This window comes from Pelobates fuscus, chromosome 4 (assembly GCF_036172605.1).
Source record: "Pelobates fuscus isolate aPelFus1 chromosome 4, aPelFus1.pri, whole genome shotgun sequence".
Lineage (NCBI taxonomy): Eukaryota > Metazoa > Chordata > Amphibia > Anura > Pelobatidae > Pelobates > Pelobates fuscus.
This window is the reverse complement of record NC_086320.1, coordinates 376,390,243-376,408,555: the sequence shown is the minus strand read 5'-3', so window position 1 is coordinate 376,408,555 and position 18,313 is coordinate 376,390,243. Positions and strand designations below refer to the sequence as shown.

Below are 18,313 nucleotides of genomic sequence, written 5' to 3'. Positions count from 1 at the left end.
CCCTCCCTCAGTCGCTCTGTCACCCCCTCCCTCAGTCACTGTCACCCCCTTCCCTTTTTTGGGGGGAAAAAGTCGTTTTCGGTTTTGGTTTTCAGCTAAGGGCATCCTGGATTTTCGGTTTTGGTGCATCCCTGATATAGACAGATAGATAGATAGACGGGCAGATATAGATAATTACATAAGTTGATTATAGATAAATGATAGGTCGATAGATAGACCAACAGATGGGCAGACAGACAGACAGATAGGCATACAGACAGGCAGACATTTATACATTTAACATGTTTCAGCAATTTAATTCCTTAAGAAAACTATGAAATCAGAAGAGTTTTATCCTGTGAAACTATTCCACATCACACAGCATGCTTTGTACACCCCTGACCTGGAACATTATTTGCATTAATTCCATTTGTGACTCTTCATAACTCTTCAGTCTTAGCACACAGAGCAATGTGAGAATTACAAGAATACGCATTTTAACCGCCATGGTCAGAGGTTAGTATATCCCTCCTGTATTCTCTCTAGAAAGTCAACATGGCCCGCTCGCTGAGGGAATCAATCAAACATCAACGTGGGATTCTGCATTCATTTATATTCCACCTACCTCCCAATTTCTTCCTTAACCTCGAAGAAAGATTTGAGCTTCCTTCTTTTCTGAGGTTTCTTTGACACTTGTTCGTCTCTCCCTGTAAGAGATAGAATATGATTTCAGCTGTCAAACAATAGATAGCAAATTCCACCGTTCTCTGAATTCTATCACGGGGACAATTGAAAGGAATAAGGAACTGACTGAGAATGTGGGAGGGGAACAACTCATACGCTTCAGCTGCAGATTGTTAATAAAAAATATCTGCATGTGTGCGCCTGTTAATAATTAAACAGACAGGATTCAGACACACACTGGGTGGGCACCACACCAATCCAACCGTTTGTGACCAGCCCCCTTAAATCCTCAACCCAATTGTATAAACAGCTGCATCAGATTCAAGGAGCCCCAACGCCCCAAAATGATATCCATACAATCGAACACTATTGAACCATGCACACTAAGTACACTAAGAGAAAAGACTGAGAAATTACTGCTCAAGATTTACGTTATGTCCCCACCCCCTAAAATATAGTATTTGAAGGATGTATATATACTACCAGGGGAAAACCCTGTTGCATTAAAAAAAGGAAAAAAACAAACAAACTTTCAAACAGTGTGCAAATGAGTCACCCCTACACAAACCAAAAGAAACCATCACAATTAAAAGTAAGCTGTCACCGAAACGACATCCCTAAACTGAGAAATCAGATTGCAATTCCACATAAAACTGAATAGCTGAGAGCTACAGTGGCTAATGCTATCAACTAACATAAAGTCCAGATCATTTGCAGGATAAAGGCCATACTATTCAATGTGCAAGCAGTGGATTTGTAGATTTTACTGAATACTACTCACTAGCAAAAAAGCAAAATGAAAAAGAAAAAAAAAATGGAAAAAAATGTACATAAAATACAAAACATAAAAGGCATCAAAGTTTTTTGAAAAAACAAAAACACTTTCAGGTATATCCTTATTGTAGAAAATATCGGTGGTGTATGAAGTCCATAAGGTTGTTACAGTAAAAATAAAAAAATACATATAATCTCTTAATTTCCTTATTTTGTGCAAATCCCCACGCATTACACGATCAGCAATGAACGTTGTCCACTCCAGGAAGTAGCGTGGCCAGTCAGGAGCCTCTCATTCTGCTCACTGGAGTCTGAACTGTACATGTTTAACCCTTCACTGCATCCGATAAACAGTATGGGAAGGGTCTGTTTAGTAGATGATCTAAGCTCATTGTCTTGTTCTGCATGGATCAGGGATTTCTGGAATTTGTAGTTAAACTTTAAACCTGTTAGTTGAACTACAATTCCCAGTAAGCTTTTCTGTGCTCTCTGATGACATGTACAAGAGAGAGTTGTACACAAGTACAATGTCCAGCAAGAAGGAAGTAGATTAGAATGTTGGCAGTAGGACTGAAGAGGCGGGGTTAACATGCAGAATGCTACCAATTTTATACTGAGCATGAAAACATTACACTTAATATTTTAAGCCAAAAGGATAAATTGTTTTGGTTCCTGGTGGGCACAAGCAATAAGTAAACTCTAGAACCTCAGCCTGGTTCTACTTTGTTCACATGAAGAAAACAGCTTGGTATATTTTACAAAGATGATTACACCGGGAAGAGGCAGGGATTACCCCATTTATCAAAATGGCCTTTTATAACTTAAAGGAGCACTATAGGGTTAAAACCCTGAGCTTGTCAAGGAGGCAGATCAGGGGCAGAGCCAGCACAATTCAAACACAGCCCTGTCCAATCCGCATCTCCTCATAGAGATGAATTGAATCAATGAATCTCTATGAGGAAAGTTCAGTGTCTGCATGCAGAGGGAGGAGACACTGAATGTTTGGATGCATTTTAGGCAGCCATGACCCAGGAAGGATCTCTAGCAGCCATCTGAGGAGTGGCCAGGGAAGTTATCACTAGGCTGTAATTTAAACACTGCATTTTCTCTGAAAAGACCGTGTTTACAGCAAAAAGCCTAAATGTAATGATTCTACTCACCAGAACAAATTCAATAAGCTGTAGTTGTTCTGGTGACTATAGTGTCTCTTTAATTCTTAGATTTGCCTATAAATCGGGATCTCACTCACCTTACAAGACTCATGGATGCTATTTTCATTTCATGTGATTTGCAATTATTGCACTTAAAGGGACACTATAGTCACCAGAACAACTACAGCCTAATGTAGTTGTTCTAGTGAGTATAATTATTATATGCAGGCATTTCCATGCAAACACTGTCTTTTCAGAGAAAAGAGAGCAATTACATCCCTCCTAGGGACACCTCCAAATGGCCCCTCCTCAGATGGTGGGCTTAACATTATAGGGTCAGGAATACATGTTGTAGCGATCCTTTAATGCACCTCGTTTGCTATTAGTAATTTTATTTGTAATTCATCCAATATTATGATTCTACTGCAAATAGCAAGTCAGTTCAACCAGCGACCTTCTGACCTCGGCTAATCAAACGAGATGTGTGTAATAGACTCTTCATATAAGATTGATGGCTGCTGTCATATTAACCTTACTATGGCAGTTTTTACATGTTCACCAATATTTCCATATCAAACTGAAACACTAGATGCAGCAAACTGGTGAAATCTAAGAGTCTGGATTTCCCAAAGCGATGCTCTTATAATATAACCGTATGTTTGAGTGTTATTAAATATTACCTGCATGCATAACAAGCTCAGCTTTGCAGGAAACCTCGCCACCCTTGTTCCGTGCCACACATGTGTACACGCCTCCATCTTCATATTCTGTGTTACACAAGACCAGCGAGTATTTTCTGTCTTCCTTTGCCACCTGGATTCGGTCACTTTCTTGTATGAGGATGTTGTTCTGCAAGAAGAAAGCAGTGCGGGGCCCGTTTAACACTCAGATCAGCTCTTGGGACAAATACTATATCCAGGTGCTTAAAATTTTTAACAAATATTTAATGATCTGCGATAGCAGCTTCTACAAAGAGTATGCACCTCATGTGAAACCATCTTAATCTGTTGATCAAGTGGAGGTTCAGGAAACTTCCGGCAGGCAATAACAATCTTCCCTAATCTCGTCTGTTGCTCTCAGTCTCAGTAGAGCAGGGAAGAAGTTCTACGTCCTAATAAGAAGTGATGGAAATGAGCATGCTTTATAACTCACCTTGTACCAGGTAACAGTAAGTGGTGCCGTTCCATCAATCACAGCATCAAACTGAGTTGTATCCCCGCAGCGCGCATGCACATCCTCTATGGTCACCTGCATGTATGGGGGCTCTGTGGGCAAAGAATGTCTCACGTTATACATAAATTATAGCTGTTACAATATTCAATAATCCCGTCGTTCCTCTCACACGTCACCCCTCTGTCAGTCTTTACATTAGCTTCCATTAGGACTGAATACAAAATATTAACTCTTACCTACAAAGCTCTCACAAAATCTACTTGGCCGCTCCGCTCTGTTGTGATTTTCTCCTGTCTGCCTCTCATACCCAAACTGTTAACTTAAGTTTAAATGACTTCTCGAGGGCAACTCCATTCTTACGGAGCAGCTTGACTCCCTCATCAGACTTTTATGGACTCCCAATGTAAGTCTCTTTACTCCCTCGACTTAATTAGTGGGTCCAGTCTCTATTTCACTCTCACCTTCCAATTCTGCTACTTCCCACCTGTCACCTGATTCCTGTCCCCTCGCTGCCCTTCCTATTGTGTTTTTATTCCCCACCTCCTCCAGATTGTAAGCTCGTTCAAGCAGGATCCTCATCAACCTATTGTTCCTGTCACAATCTGTAATAATTTGTCTCATTTATTGATAAATTCCATCCTTTATATTATTGTTAAGTGCTGTGGAAACATTTGGTTCTATTTAAATGCCAATAATAATAATAAAAAGAAGAATATAGTGTGTAGCGCTTCATGCTATTTCCTCTATTCCTCCATCTTTCACATCATCCATCCATTTTCCCTTTATTCACTTCCTCGTTCTATTTGTTCTTCCTCTTGTTGTCCTACACGTAAGCAGAGCTTTTAGCTGTCCCCATTCACCCCGCAGAGCCTTGTACTGATGTCTTTCTGGCCCAGAGCTTTGCATTGCTCCTTGCTTCCTGCAGAGCAGTGTGTCCCTCTCCCTGTAGAGTTATGTGTTGGGTACTTGCAGAGCCCTCAGCTCCCCTCTGCAGAGCTTTATACTGATGTCTTGCTGTGCCAGAGCTTTGAATTGCTCCTTGCTACCTGCAGAGCAGTGTATCCCTCTCCCTGCAGAGCTATGTGCTGAGTACTTGCAGAGCCCTCAGCTCCCCTCTGCAGAGCTTTGAGCTTTTTGTGCAGCATCTCAAACTCCGGCTCCCAGATGTCGCTGAACTACAACTGCCACCAGTCTCTGACAATCTATTGCATTCACAGTATTCTGGGAGCCCGAAGTTGAGATCTCTGATTCAGCTCAGCCTCCTGCTAGTCAGGTCTGAGACGTTACCTTAATACAATTAGGGAAATAAATTCTGTTATTTAATAAATCATTTAGAAAGCATTTAACAGAGGATACATTACGTTTTCTCTCATTTCAGGGGTACACACACAAGATGAACCCCAAAACTTGTGACTAATAGTTTTGTCCATAAACAAATCAATGAATCTGAATGAAAATCATTTTTAATTCACACTTTGTTCATTAAACACCTTACTTCCCGGACTAAACACATTTCTACTGAATACACAGACACCAACAATTATTACAGTTACGAGCAAAATGCAGATAAAAAAGGCTGCAGTTTTCAGACATTTTAAACTAATAAATAACTTGTTATTTTCCAAGAGACTAATCCCAATCCATAGTTTCTGTGTAAGTAGAAAGCTTTCTTACAGATGGGTATGGGCACTGCAGCCTCTGATTATAAGATACTGATTACCCGGCTGGTACTCACAGTGTTAATTCTAATCTCTGATCAGGTGTATTATCTGAACAGCATCAACGTACACAATAATGTCTCACACAGAAAGTGTTCAGTAAATTTTCCATTACAGCGAGAACGTGGCGCCATTAACTCAGCCTGCGTGGATAACACTTTAATGTGCTAATATAAAACAAGAGAATATTGCACAAACAGAATATTATTCAGAGGATTCAGAGGGAACACCGTGACATTATAATGAAGCGTTCTCATTCCCTGGGATCGAGGATTACATTCATGGCACAGTTACAATGTTTAAATGATGACGACGTTAAGAAGCATTAGAGCGGAATTGGAACATCTGCTTTTGAATCCAGCTATTTTTTAATCAGTGGTTCGGTTTTGTTTATTTTTTTTCCCCCTTTAATTTCAATTAGTCTCATTTACATTTACACGCGGTGGAACCAAAATAGAGAAAATCCAGTTTAAAGAAATTTCGACTAAAAAGAAAAAATATACTTTTTGACTCAAATGGTCACTAGAGAGTTGTTTATCTAATTATATACCTGTATAATTAGTAAAAGATACTGACATTAAATCTGCTAGAGTAAAGTCACATATAGGGGTCTGTACATATTTTTTATCAGGGTTATCCATGATTTTTTGCATTAATTTGTCAGTGTTAATTTTTATTCCAGCTCAATAATGCCTTAGTTCAGTGATGGCGAGCCTTTTTGAGCCCGAGTGCCCAAACCGCAATACATGCCAACTTTTTTTCCCTTAAAGTGCCAACACAGCAATTGCGTGTGTTTGTGGGGGGTACGTGTGTGTGTGTGGGGTGCGTGTGTGTGTGGGGGTGTTGTGGGGTTGTGTATGAGGGGTGCTGTGTAAGTGTGTGTGGGGTGCTGTGTAAGTGTGTGGGGGGTGCTGTGTGTGTGTGGGGGGGTGCTGTGTGTGTGGGGGGGTGCTGTGTGTGTGTGTGTGTAGGGGGTGCTGTGTGTGTGTGTATGAGGGGTAATGTGTGTGAGAGGGGTGCTGTGTGGGGGTAGGGTTGCTGGGCGGGGGTAAGGGTTCTGTGGGGGGTAGGGGTACTGCTGGGGGGTAGGGATACTGCTGGGGGGTAGGGATACTGCTGGGGGGTAGGGGTACTGTGTGGGGGGTAGGGGTACTGTGTGGGGGGTAGGGGTACTGTGTGGGGGGTAGGGGTACTGCTGTGGGGGGTAGGGGTACTGCTGGGGGGTAGGGGTACTGTGTGTGATAGGGTAGGGGTACTGCTGGGGGTAGGGGTACTGCTGGGGGTGGTAGGGGTACTGCTGGGGGGTAGGGGTACTGCTGGGTGTGGTAGGGGTACTGCTGGGGGGGTAGGGGTACTGTTGTGGGGGGTAGGGGTACTGCTGGGGGGGTAGGGGTACTGCTGGGGGGAAGGTGTACTGCTGGGGGGAAGGGGTACTGCGGGGTGGTAGGGGTACTGTGTGGGGGGGTAGGGGTACTGCTGTGGGGGGTAGGTATACTGCTGTGGGGGGTAGGGGTACTGTGTGTGGGGGTAGGGGTTTTGTGGGGCGGTAGGGGTACTGCTGAGGGTGGTAGGGGTACTGCTTGGGGGGAAGGGGTACTGCGGGGTGGTAGGGGAACTGTGTGGGGGGTAGGGGTACGGCTGTGGGGGGTAGGTGTACTGCTGTGGGGGTAGGGGTACTGTGTGTGGGGGGTAGGGGTTCTGTGGGGGGGAAGGGGTGCTGCTGGGGTGGTAGTGGTACTGCTGGGGGTGGTAGAGGTACTGCTGGGGGGTAGGGGTACTGCTGGGTGTGGTAGGGGTACTGCTGGGGGGGGGTAGGGGTACTGTTGTGGGGGGTAGGGGTACTGCTGGGGGGGAAGGTGTACTGCTGGGGGGGAAGGGGTACTGCGGGGTGGTAGGGGTACTGTGTGGGGGGGTAGGGGTACTGCTGTGGGGGGTAGGTGTACTGCTGTGGGGGGTAGGGGTACTGTGTGTGGGGGTAGGGGTTTTGTGGGGCGGTAGGGGTACTGCTGAGGGTGGTAGGGGTACTGCTGGGGTGGTAGGGGTACTGCTTGGGGGGAAGGGGTACTGCGGGGTGGTAGGGGAACTGTGTGGGGGGTAGGGGTACTGCTGTGGGGGGTAGGTGTACTGTTGTGGGGGGTAGGGGTACTGTGTGTGGGGGGTAGGGGTTCTGTGGGGGGGAAGGGGTGCTGCTGGGGTGGTAGGGGCACTGCTGAGGTGGTAGGGGTACTGCTGGGGGGAGTAGGGGTACTGCAGGGGGGGTAGGCTTTCTGCTGGGGGATAGAGGTGCTGGCGGGGGTTAGGGGTACTGCTTGGGGGTAGGGGTACTTCTGGGGGGTAGGGGTACTGCTGGTGGGATAGGGGTGCTGGGGGGGTAGGGGTACTGTTGTGAGGGGTAGGGGTACTGCTGTGGGGGAGTAGGGGTACTGCTGGGGGGGAAGGGGTACTGCTGGGGGGATAGGGGTGCTTGGGGAGGTAGGGGTACTGTTGTGGGGGGTAGGGGTACTGCTGGGGGGTAGGGGTGCTTGGGGGTAGGGGTACTATTGTGGGGAGTAGGGGTACTGCTGGGGGGTAGGGGTGCTGTGTGTCAGTACCCCCCCTCCTCCCTCCTTCTTACCTTTAACGAAGTGTGGGGGGGGCGGCACAGCAATCCCTGGTGGTCCGGTGGTGGTAAGCACTGCAGGGGGAGGGATCTGTGAATCAGCTCCCCTGTCGTCCCGCGCGATGCTGTGTGGAGCGTTGCCATGGTAACGCTCGGCAACGCTCCACACAGCATCGCGCGGGAGGACAGGGGAGCTGCATCACAGATCCCTCCCTCTGCCTCCCGACCCGGAAGCAGAGTAGGCGCCTGCCGTTTCGGGCAGGCAGGTGCCTACTCTGCATTGATGGTGAACCTATGGCCACGCGTGCCATAGGTTCGCCATCACTGCCTTAGTTCATGAACACAAGAGAATGTAACTTTTGGGAAGTGGGAGACTCTGGGTGGTAAAAATGTAAAGGATCATGGGAAAGGTATGATATTTTGCATAGAATGCCCGTTTAGTCTGTAAGTAATTTTTGATGCAAGAAATTATTTTAATCAAACAAAATATAGGAAAAAATTTACCATATAATAATAAATAAATAACTAGAGATGTCCCGAACAGTTCGCTGGCGAATAGTTCCTGGCGAACATAGCTTGTTTGCGTTCTCCACGGACGGCGAACATATGTGATGTTCGGTCCGCCCCCTATTCGTCATCATTGAGTAAACTTTGACCCTGTACCTCACAGTCAGCAGACATATTCCAGCCAATCAGCAGCAGACCCTCCCTCCCAGACCCTCCCACCTCCTGGACAGCATCCATTTTAGATTCATTCGGAAGCTGCATTCTTTTTTTTTTTTATATATTTTTTTTTTAGACAGAAGTGTGTTATATTTGAGCATGCTAGGCTGAACGTGCGTATATCATGGCTAGTTGCACTGAGGGTATGAGTATATAGCAGTACATTGTTGTGAAAGATGGCTGTCATGTTTAGAGTGTAGCTTGCACGTTATCAACTGTGTATTTATATCAGCAGCTCCACCACTAGTTATAAATCAAGTGTGAGTCGCCCCATGAGATGAGACTAGTGAATAACATAATACATGAACGGTTAAGGTAAAGGCATGTAAGGAACTACGACAATAAACTCTTTAGGAGGTGAAATAATGACATGTTTAAACGCTTGCTACTTTACGATTAGTTAATGTGCAGAGAGCGGTTCATGTGATCAAAGGCATGGTGTGGAGGATCAGCTATAGTGGGACATGCTTGGCAGGCTGCTGTTTACTGCTTGTGCTCATCCAATCCCTTCTGGGCGCCAGGTGCAGACCCTGGGAGTCCCTGATACCTGGAACAACAAAGGCAAGTCTCTGGCTGAGTGCCGGGTTCACGGCTTGAGGTGGTGGAAGCTTGTTTTGTCGGGTGGTCGGATCTGTCCCGGTGGTGCTGCACGTCCGGTGCGGGATTGTGGTGGCTTAAGGTGGAGGCGAGTGCTTGACATGGGGCAGGCTCTGCATTTCTGTTTGTGCCTCCGGTCCCGTCTTCGACGCCTTTTGCGTTGGTGGATTTTAATAGGGACTGCTTCGCTTAGCTGTGGTGGAGCTTGTTGGGGCTGTGGTGGAGCTTGTTGGGGCTCCCTGCTTGTTATTTGCTTCCAAAATTGATTAAAGTGTCTGTCCAGCTTAGACTCAATATCCTGCCATGCTTTGCTGGTACCAGGAGGACACGCGGCTGCCGCCATATTGGGAGAGTCGCAGATGAGTATGTCAGCCTGGGCGGCTGTGCTCTGTGCGTCCATTAGCTCCAGACAGCCTCTCAGGGGTGGACCGGGATAACCCCCACCGGTCCGACAGGGGGGTGGGGGGGTAACAGAGCTCCTGCCGGGAAGTAGCTGCTCCTGGGCATCCCAGGATCGGGAGATCGGCCGCCTCTCCCGCCCGGTGAGCACCAGGCCACACTTGCTATGCGGAGGTAAGTAAGACTCTGTCGAGATGCTGACCGCTATTAAGCATGTCGGGTCGGTCAGGTAGGAGCAACATTGCTGGGTCATCCCCTTCTGGGGTGAAATTTGCTTGTTGATAGCTGCTTAAAGTGAGATATTGAGGGAGCTCACACGAAGTGCGTCTTTCCTCCATGACAGCTAGGCCCCGCCCCCCGGAAGTTGCATTCTTAGTGAGAGGAGGGACAGTGTAGCTGCTGCTGATTTAATAGGGAAATCGATAGCTAGGCTTGTGTATTCAGTGTCCACTACAGTCCTGAAGGACTCATCTGATCTCTGCTGTAAGGACAGCACCCCAAAAAGCCCTTTTTAGGGCTAGAACATCAATCTGTTTTTTTTTCCCCTGTGTAATCTAATTGCAGTTGCCTGCCTGCCAGCGTGTGTGTCAGGCTCACAGCGTATACTGTGCCCACATTCCCAGTGCCACCACTCATATCTGGTGTCACAATAGCTTGCATTTAAAAAAAAAAATAAACTTTTTTGACTGTAATATAATAGCAGTCAGTTTCTTTCACATGTGTGCGTTTCAGGACCTGCCAGGGCACAGTGTCACACCAGTGCAACTCATATCTGGTGTAACAGTAGTGTACATTTAAAAAAAAAACTAGAAATTTGACTGTGAAATAATAGCAGTCAGTTTCCTTCACACGTGTGCGTGTCAGGGCCTGCCAGGGCACAGTGTCACACCAGTGCAACTCATATCTGGTGTAACAGTAGTGTACATTTAAAAAAAAAATACAGGGGGCTTGTTGTCACCTTTCGGAGACCCTTGGTGTTGTACGTGGCTGGGTGGAGGAAGAGACCTTCAATGAAATCAGTGAGGACAAGGAACGGGACATGGCTAGCTTGGTATCCAACCTTGTGCAAATGGGGAGTTTGCGGTTGTGCAAATGGACTATTTGCGGTTGTTTGCGGTGCGTTAAACGGGGAGTTTGGTCTGTCACTGTGAAGCGGGCGTAACCCTTACACTACCTGATCGATACAACATCAAACCTGATGTTTTAAAGCATGTTATTCCAAACAATTTAGGAATGTTAGGTGATATATGCCCTTTATGGATTAAAACCAGACTCTGCATCAACTATGTAATTTTCCATGGGAGTTTTGCCATGGATCCCCCTCCGGCATGCCACAGTCCAGGTGTTAGTCCCCTTGAAACAACTTTTCCATCACTATTGTGGCCAGAAAGAGTCCCTGTGGGTTTTAAAATTCGCCTGCCTATTGAAGTCTATGACGGTTCGCCCGGTTCGCCCGTTCGCGAACATTTGCGGAAGTTCACGTTCGTCGTTCGCGAACAGAAAATTTTACGTTTGCGACATCACTATAAATAACCCATCTTTTATGTCCTGGATAAAGGATGATCTTATCTCAAATGTAACAACTGTAATATTATTTTTTTCGTATATAGTTTTTTTAACCACAAAGAGGAACATACAGACATTTTTATTTCTAAAATGTGACCTGGACATGTCTATCTTGGTACCTATCCTATTACATAACAATAGATATTCAGGACTTCCCTTAACAAGCTGCATTAAATAACGCACACAATCTGTTTTAATTATTTACATAATCGAGTGTGACCGATCATTAAGATGTTTAATAACTGAAGGCTGAGAGTTAAAGTGATCTGGGAGCATCAATATATTAACAAAATTTGTTTTAATTGACATTTTACAATTTTCAAAATAAACATCTAAAAGTTCCTTTCTCGTAAATTAAAAAAAATATATATAAAAACTCGGGGGAAAAACACTGCAAGAAAACTGATGTAATTCTTTAATGAGGTGGAGATCTAATATAAAGACCGTGGGAGTTGACAAAAAAAGCCCCCCCTCCCACTCTCCCAATGTTGTAAATTCTAAAATTGTGGTGGTGGCTGAGTTGCCATTCGACCAGGTCCAATTATAGAAGACAGACATCAGCTGAAATAATGATTGCCAATGCTACGAGCAGGTAGCTGAACTTGGCATTTTTTAAGACATTGAGCACCCAAAACAGAAACAAGTACTTATGCACAAAATTAATAAAATCCCTTTGCTTCCCTGTACAAGGCACTGTAATCGTTCATTTTCTGGTAGATTGCTCCTAAATATAAAGAATAGTTTATGGACAGAAGTATCGGGACACATCTCTTAATAACTGAATTCAGGTGTTTCAATCAGACCCATAGCCACAGGTGTATAAAATCAAGCACCTAGCCATGTAGTCGGCATTTACAAACACTTGCAGGGCTGTATCTCGAGGTCCCACTGGACCCTAGGTGAAAAATCCACCTAGCTATCCCAAAAGTAGGGAGGCTGGATGGATTTAATTAAAAAAAAAATAATAATAATAATTGTGAGTGTTGGGGAAAAATGTGTGTGTACGTTTGTCAGAGAATGTGAGTGAGTGTGTGTCAGTGAATGTTAGTGAGTGAGTGTGTGTGTCAGTGAATGTGTGTATGTGTGTCTGTCAGTGAGTGTGTGTCTGTCTGTCTTTCAGTGAGTGTCTGTGAGTGTGTGTGCAGGATTGTGCAATTTATAATCCAGCATGATTGTGCCCAAATGCTCAAAGCAAGGTCCATAAAGGCATGGTTGAATGAGTTCGGTGTGGAGCTCTGACCTCAATCCCATCAAACACCTCTGGGAGGAACTGGAATGGAGATTGTGAGTCAGTCCTTCTTGTCCAACATCCCTTCCCTGACCTCTCAAATGCTCTACTCAATGAATGGGCAAAATCTTGAGAAAGCATTCAGAGAATAGTGGAAGTTTTTAAAGTCTGAAACAGGGAATCAACTACATCTTAATATCTATGTATTTAAAATGCGATGTAATAAAAGTCCCTGTTGGTGTAATTGTTAGGTGCCGCAATACTTTTGTCCATTTTGTGTATATACACACACACACATATATATAGATTCAGATTTAACTTGCTTTCTATTTATTTTATGTGCTTCCGCTATGTGCACACGTTTCTAAGCTGTTCTCTGAGTGAATCAGTGCTTTATAAATAAATAATAGTGATCACAACGAATAAAATTTGTCCTACGACCCTGAGACGACCTTGGATTTTTCTCTGCAGTATTCATGCAGCTTTTGTTTCTATTCAATGTCAGCTTCTACCTGAAGATGTCTTGGAGCATTATAGCTTTAATTGCAAAGCTGTATGTCTGAATGATATTGTGAGATTGTTTACCTACCTGGTGAAGCTGGCACTGCCCGCCACTAGTAACCTAACTTGCTCTCAATGCTACATGCCACTCATTAATTATGATATAAAACCAGGACAGCAGTCAACATTGGCAGCAGCCATAAAGCGTTCATTTTGGAGCTTAAACTTAATCTGTCACATGACACCTTACGTGCATTATTAAATAAATAAAACCTATTCTGATAAATAAGATCCAATCTTGGCAATACTGCTTTAGGAAACCTTAGAAATTCACAAAACTCCTAATCAATCCATGACCATAAAATATCAAATTATCAATTGCTTTTCCATTACTTCCAATTAAGCTACGAATTGCATCGACATTTGTCAGCCAATATCTTGTCAGACACATTTGCCATAATTCTCTGCCAGTCACCTGAAAGAACCTAATACTCTGTTTGTTAAAGGGAACCCGGAGGCAATTCTTGCAAATTCACGAAAACATTTAGATGCCTTTAACCATAATACAACACGACTCGCTACACGTTAACTGTTTGAATACCAATGAGAAGCCTTCAAAGCTCATGTCCTCCCATCTAAGGGAAGCTGAACTCTGTCCTCGGGTTCAGATCTCCTATTGTGGAACAGATCTCAGTGTTGTGTACTACCTGTTCTTCAAACTGTAACCTTTGTATTCTACCGATATTTGCTGAAATATGTTTATATTGAAATCACTCATCACAGCGTTATTTAAGGTGAGGAATGATACATTATTAAAATCTAGGAGTGAGTTGACAAGGTGGATTTTTCCCGATAAAAATAATACTGTTTTGTGTTCTCTGGTTTGCCCAAGCGAGGTTTAAACACAGACCATCCTTTTCCCTCCACTATCTGCCTGAGAAATCTGTCGCTCGCCGTTCTATAACAGAGAGAGAGAGAGAGGGTGGCAGCTGCTGGCTCGGAACACAGTGTACTTACTTGTTGCGTTATCATCTTTCAGGTGAAAGCAGGTCCTCTCTGTGGTTTCGATGTAAACTTGACTGTGTACATCCCAGATCTGTCCTCCTGATCTTCTCAGGTACCAGTCCGCTGCATCCATTTGAAGCCTGGGGAAGGGAACAGCTTTTTACAAGAGCTATTTTTAAACCAGTATGTGACTAAGACAAGCAATCTGTTCACGGGAGGAGAGAGAATGACATCCTACCTCACTTCTGCTATATTCATTTTTTTTTTTTGTAGCATGTTATTAAGCCTGTCAGCTTTGTAATAGGGCCTGCAGCACATCACAGCACAGTGTGTATGACAGGATAGAGGGGGTTAAGCCGCTTCCGTACCAACTTGAGCTAGTTAGCATTAGATTTCTCTTTAACAGTTTATCCTCTGTTACACTATGCAAACACACGGAATCTTAAGAATATCAAGGGAAATTCATCTTCAACCCAGGAGAACCACATTTCAGAAACTCAAATTAAATAGTCTTCATGATTATATTAAACTGTATTAACATTGGTGGCAGAAAGGAACCTACTGACATATATACCTACCTAAAATTGGCTTATTACCTATCTACAATCTCCAGTGTTTTATGATTTGCTATAAGAGCTTAACGTGGAGAAATTGTAACAATCACTATAATATGTTCCCCGACCAGATCTACTGGAAGGCTGTTCCACCCATTCAACACTCCTGTAAAAAAGTGTCTTGTAATGTTGTTCCTAAACTGCCCACCATTTTGCCTTCACTGTCATTTTCTCTAGTGGTCATCCATTTACTTTCAGTGAGGCATTAACCAACTGAGTTATACATGTTATGGGTTTATAATCTGATATATTTTAATATGTCCCTTAAACTTCACTCCTCTGCAAATATGAAGGTGTATCATATCCTCCATCTCTCTTCTTCCCTCGGGGCTTGTATTCTGATATGTTATTATACGCACATGGCCACTGTCTTCGTTATGCTATAAATATTAAGGGGTTTAATCAGATGATACAATTTATCATATTAACCTCAATTGTCTGCCACTCATACATGTTATGGGCTTTTAGGTGATGTTTTGTGATTTCCTATTGAGGCAAAGTTATATTGATAATTACATATTAAAACTCAAGATATATTAAGGGGGTTGTTTATGTTGCTAAAGGGCATGTTGTGCCTGGCAATTATCAGGTTTTACTTCCAATGTCTTATTGTAGTAAGATACAATACATTACTCCAAGAAAGTAATTTGGAAGCCTGACATGTTCCTTTAATTTAATAATATAAACCCACCCAGTATAACTAACTGTAACCTAACCTACACAGTGCACCTAACATGTGTGGGAGCCTGGAGTGTCCCTTTAATAATATAAACCCACCCAATATAACTATCTGTAACCTAACCTACACAGTGCATCTAACGTGTGGGAGCCAGGAGTGTCCCTTTAATAATATAAACCCACCCAGTATAACTAACTGTAACCTAACCTACACAGTGCATCTAACGTGTGTGGGAGCCTGGAGTGTCCCTTTAATAATATAAACCCACCCTGTATAACTAACTGTAACCTAACCTACACAGTGTATCTAACGTGTGTGGGAGCCTGGAGTGTCCCTTTAATAATATAAACCCACTCAGTATAACTAACTGTAACCTAACCTAAACAGTGCACCTAACGTGTGTGGGAGCCTGGAGTGTCCCTTTAATAATATAAACCCACCCGGTATAACTAACTGTAACCTAACCTACACAGTACATCTAACGTGTGTGGGAGCCTGGAGTGTCCCTTTAATAATATAAACCCACCCAGTATAACTAACTGTAACCTAACCTACACAGTGCATCCAACGTGTGTGGGAGCCTGGAGTGTCCCTTTAATAATATAAACCCACCCAGTATAACTAACTATAACCTAACCTACACAGTGCACCTAACGTGTGTGGGAGCCTGGAGTGTCCCTTTAATAATATAAACCCACCCTGTATAACTGTAACCTAGCCTGCACAGTGCATCTAACATGTGTGGGAGCTTGGATTGTCCCTTTAATAATATAAACCCACCCAGTATAACTAACTGTAACCTAACCTACATAGTGCACCTAACATGTGTTGGAGCCTGGAGTGTCCCTTTAATAATATAAACCCACCCAGTATAACTAACTGTAACCTAACCTGCACAGTGCATCTAATGTATGTGGGAGCCTGGAGTGTCCCTTTAATAATATAAACCCACCCAGTATAACTAACTGTAACCTAACCTGCACAGTGCATCTAATGTATGTGGGAGCCTGGAGTGTCCCTTTAATAATATAAACCCACCCAGTATAACTAACTGTAACCTAACCTGCACAGTGCATCTAATGTATGTGGGAGCCTGGAGTGTCCCTTTAATAATATAAACCCACCCAGTATAACTGTAACCTAACCTACACAGTGCATCTAACATGTGTGGGAGCCTGGAGTGTCTCTTTAATAATATAAACCCATACAGTATAACTAACTGTAACCTAACCTACACAGTGCATCTAATGTGTGTGGGATCCTGGAGTGTCCCTTTAATGCTATAAACCCAGCAGCATAACTAACTGTAACCTAACCTACACAGTGCATCTAACGTGTGTGGGAGCCTGGAGTGTCCCTTTAATAATATAAACCCACCCAGTATAACTAACTGTAACCTAACCTACACAGTGCACCTAACATGTGTGGGAGCCTGGAGTGTCTCTTTAATAATATAAACCCAGCAGCATAACTAACTGTAACCTAACCTACACAGTGCATCTAATGTGTGTGGGAGCCTGGAGTGTCCCTTTAATAATATAAACCCACCAGCATAACTAACTGTAACCTAACCTACACAGTGCATCTAACGTGTGTGGGAGCCTGGAGTGTCCCTTTAATAATATAAACCCACCCAGTATAACTAACTGTAACCTAACCTACACAGTGCATCTAACATGTGTGGGAGCCAGGGATGATTCTCTAATCCCATCTCTATTGAGATGGCCAGGATGACTTTTCACTGATGTGAACATTGTGTCTTTACACTGAGGGAGATATAGGTGATAGATGCCAGTGTGTATCCCAGTATCATAGGCGTGCGCACGGGGTGTGCCGGGTGTGCCTGGGCACACCCTAATCACACCTCCGTGCTGCACTGCCTCTGGGCAGACTGACATGTCGGGTCCTCGAACCGACACAGGAGGGGGCCCGGCGGCGTGCCCACAATGCCGCCGGGTGCGAGGCCCCTCCTGTCAGTCTGTCCTGACAGAGATCCGGCCTCAGTCTGCAGCTCCGCTGGGAGTGAGCTGCAGACTGAGGTGTCTCGCGATCTCCAGCCTGTCAGAGCATTGCCGCGGCAACGCCCTGACTGGAGATCGCGAGACTCACCATGTGGTCTGCAGCTCACTCCCAGCGGAGCTGCAGACTGAAGAGAGAGGACGCCCACTGGACCACCAGGGCAGGTATTTATAAACCCCCCTTCTACCCCCTGTCACTCACTGCTCCCCCACCCCCATCTACTCACTGCCCCCCCACCCCCTTCTACCCCCTGTCACTCACTGCTCCCCCACCCCCATCTACTCACTGCCCCCCCACCCCACCCCCTTCTACCCCCTGTCACTCACTGCCCCCATCCAACCCCCTGTCACTGCCCCTACCCCCTTCCCCTCTACCCCCTACCCCCTGCCACTGCCCTTCTACCCCCAACCCCTGTCACTACCCCTCCACTCCCCCACACCCCCTGTTACTGCCCCTTTACCCCCCTAACCCCTGTCACTGCCCCTCTACCCCCCTTACCCCTGTCACTACCCCCCTACCCCCTGCCACTGCCCCTCAACCCCCCCTAACCCATGTCACTACCCCCTACCCCCTGCCACTGCCCTTCTACCCCCCAACCTCTGTCACTACCCCTCCACTCCCCCACACCCCCTGTTACTGCCCCTTTACCCCCCTAACCCCTGTCACTGCCTCTCTACCCCCCTTACCCCTGTCACTACCCCCCTACCCCCTGCCACTGCCCCTCAACCCCCCCTAACCCATGTCACTACCCCCTACCCCCTGTCACTGCCCCTCCACTCCCCTAACCCCTGTCACTGCCCCTCTACCCCCTTAACCCCTGTCACTACCCCCTGCCACTTCCCCTCCACACCCCCACACCCCGTGTTACTGCCCTTCTACCCCCCCTAACCCCTGTCACTGCCCC

General features: G+C 45.1%; 1 protein-coding gene across 29 annotated transcripts in view; it reads right to left on the bottom strand.

Annotated features, from left to right (window-relative positions):
• Positions 1–18,313, bottom strand: part of OBSCN (obscurin, cytoskeletal calmodulin and titin-interacting RhoGEF) — a 344,733-nt gene that overhangs the window by 33,064 nt on the left and 293,356 nt on the right. For all 29 annotated transcript variants that reach the window (XM_063452748.1, XM_063452749.1, XM_063452760.1 and 26 more), the window contains 4 exons: positions 14,110–14,237; positions 3,741–3,853; positions 3,269–3,437; positions 605–686 (listed from right to left, as the gene is read on the bottom strand). In XM_063452748.1, the coding sequence (XP_063308818.1) occupies positions 605–686; positions 3,269–3,437; positions 3,741–3,853; positions 14,110–14,237 (492 nt within the window). The remainder of the gene's footprint in view (positions 1–604; positions 687–3,268; positions 3,438–3,740; positions 3,854–14,109; positions 14,238–18,313) is intronic.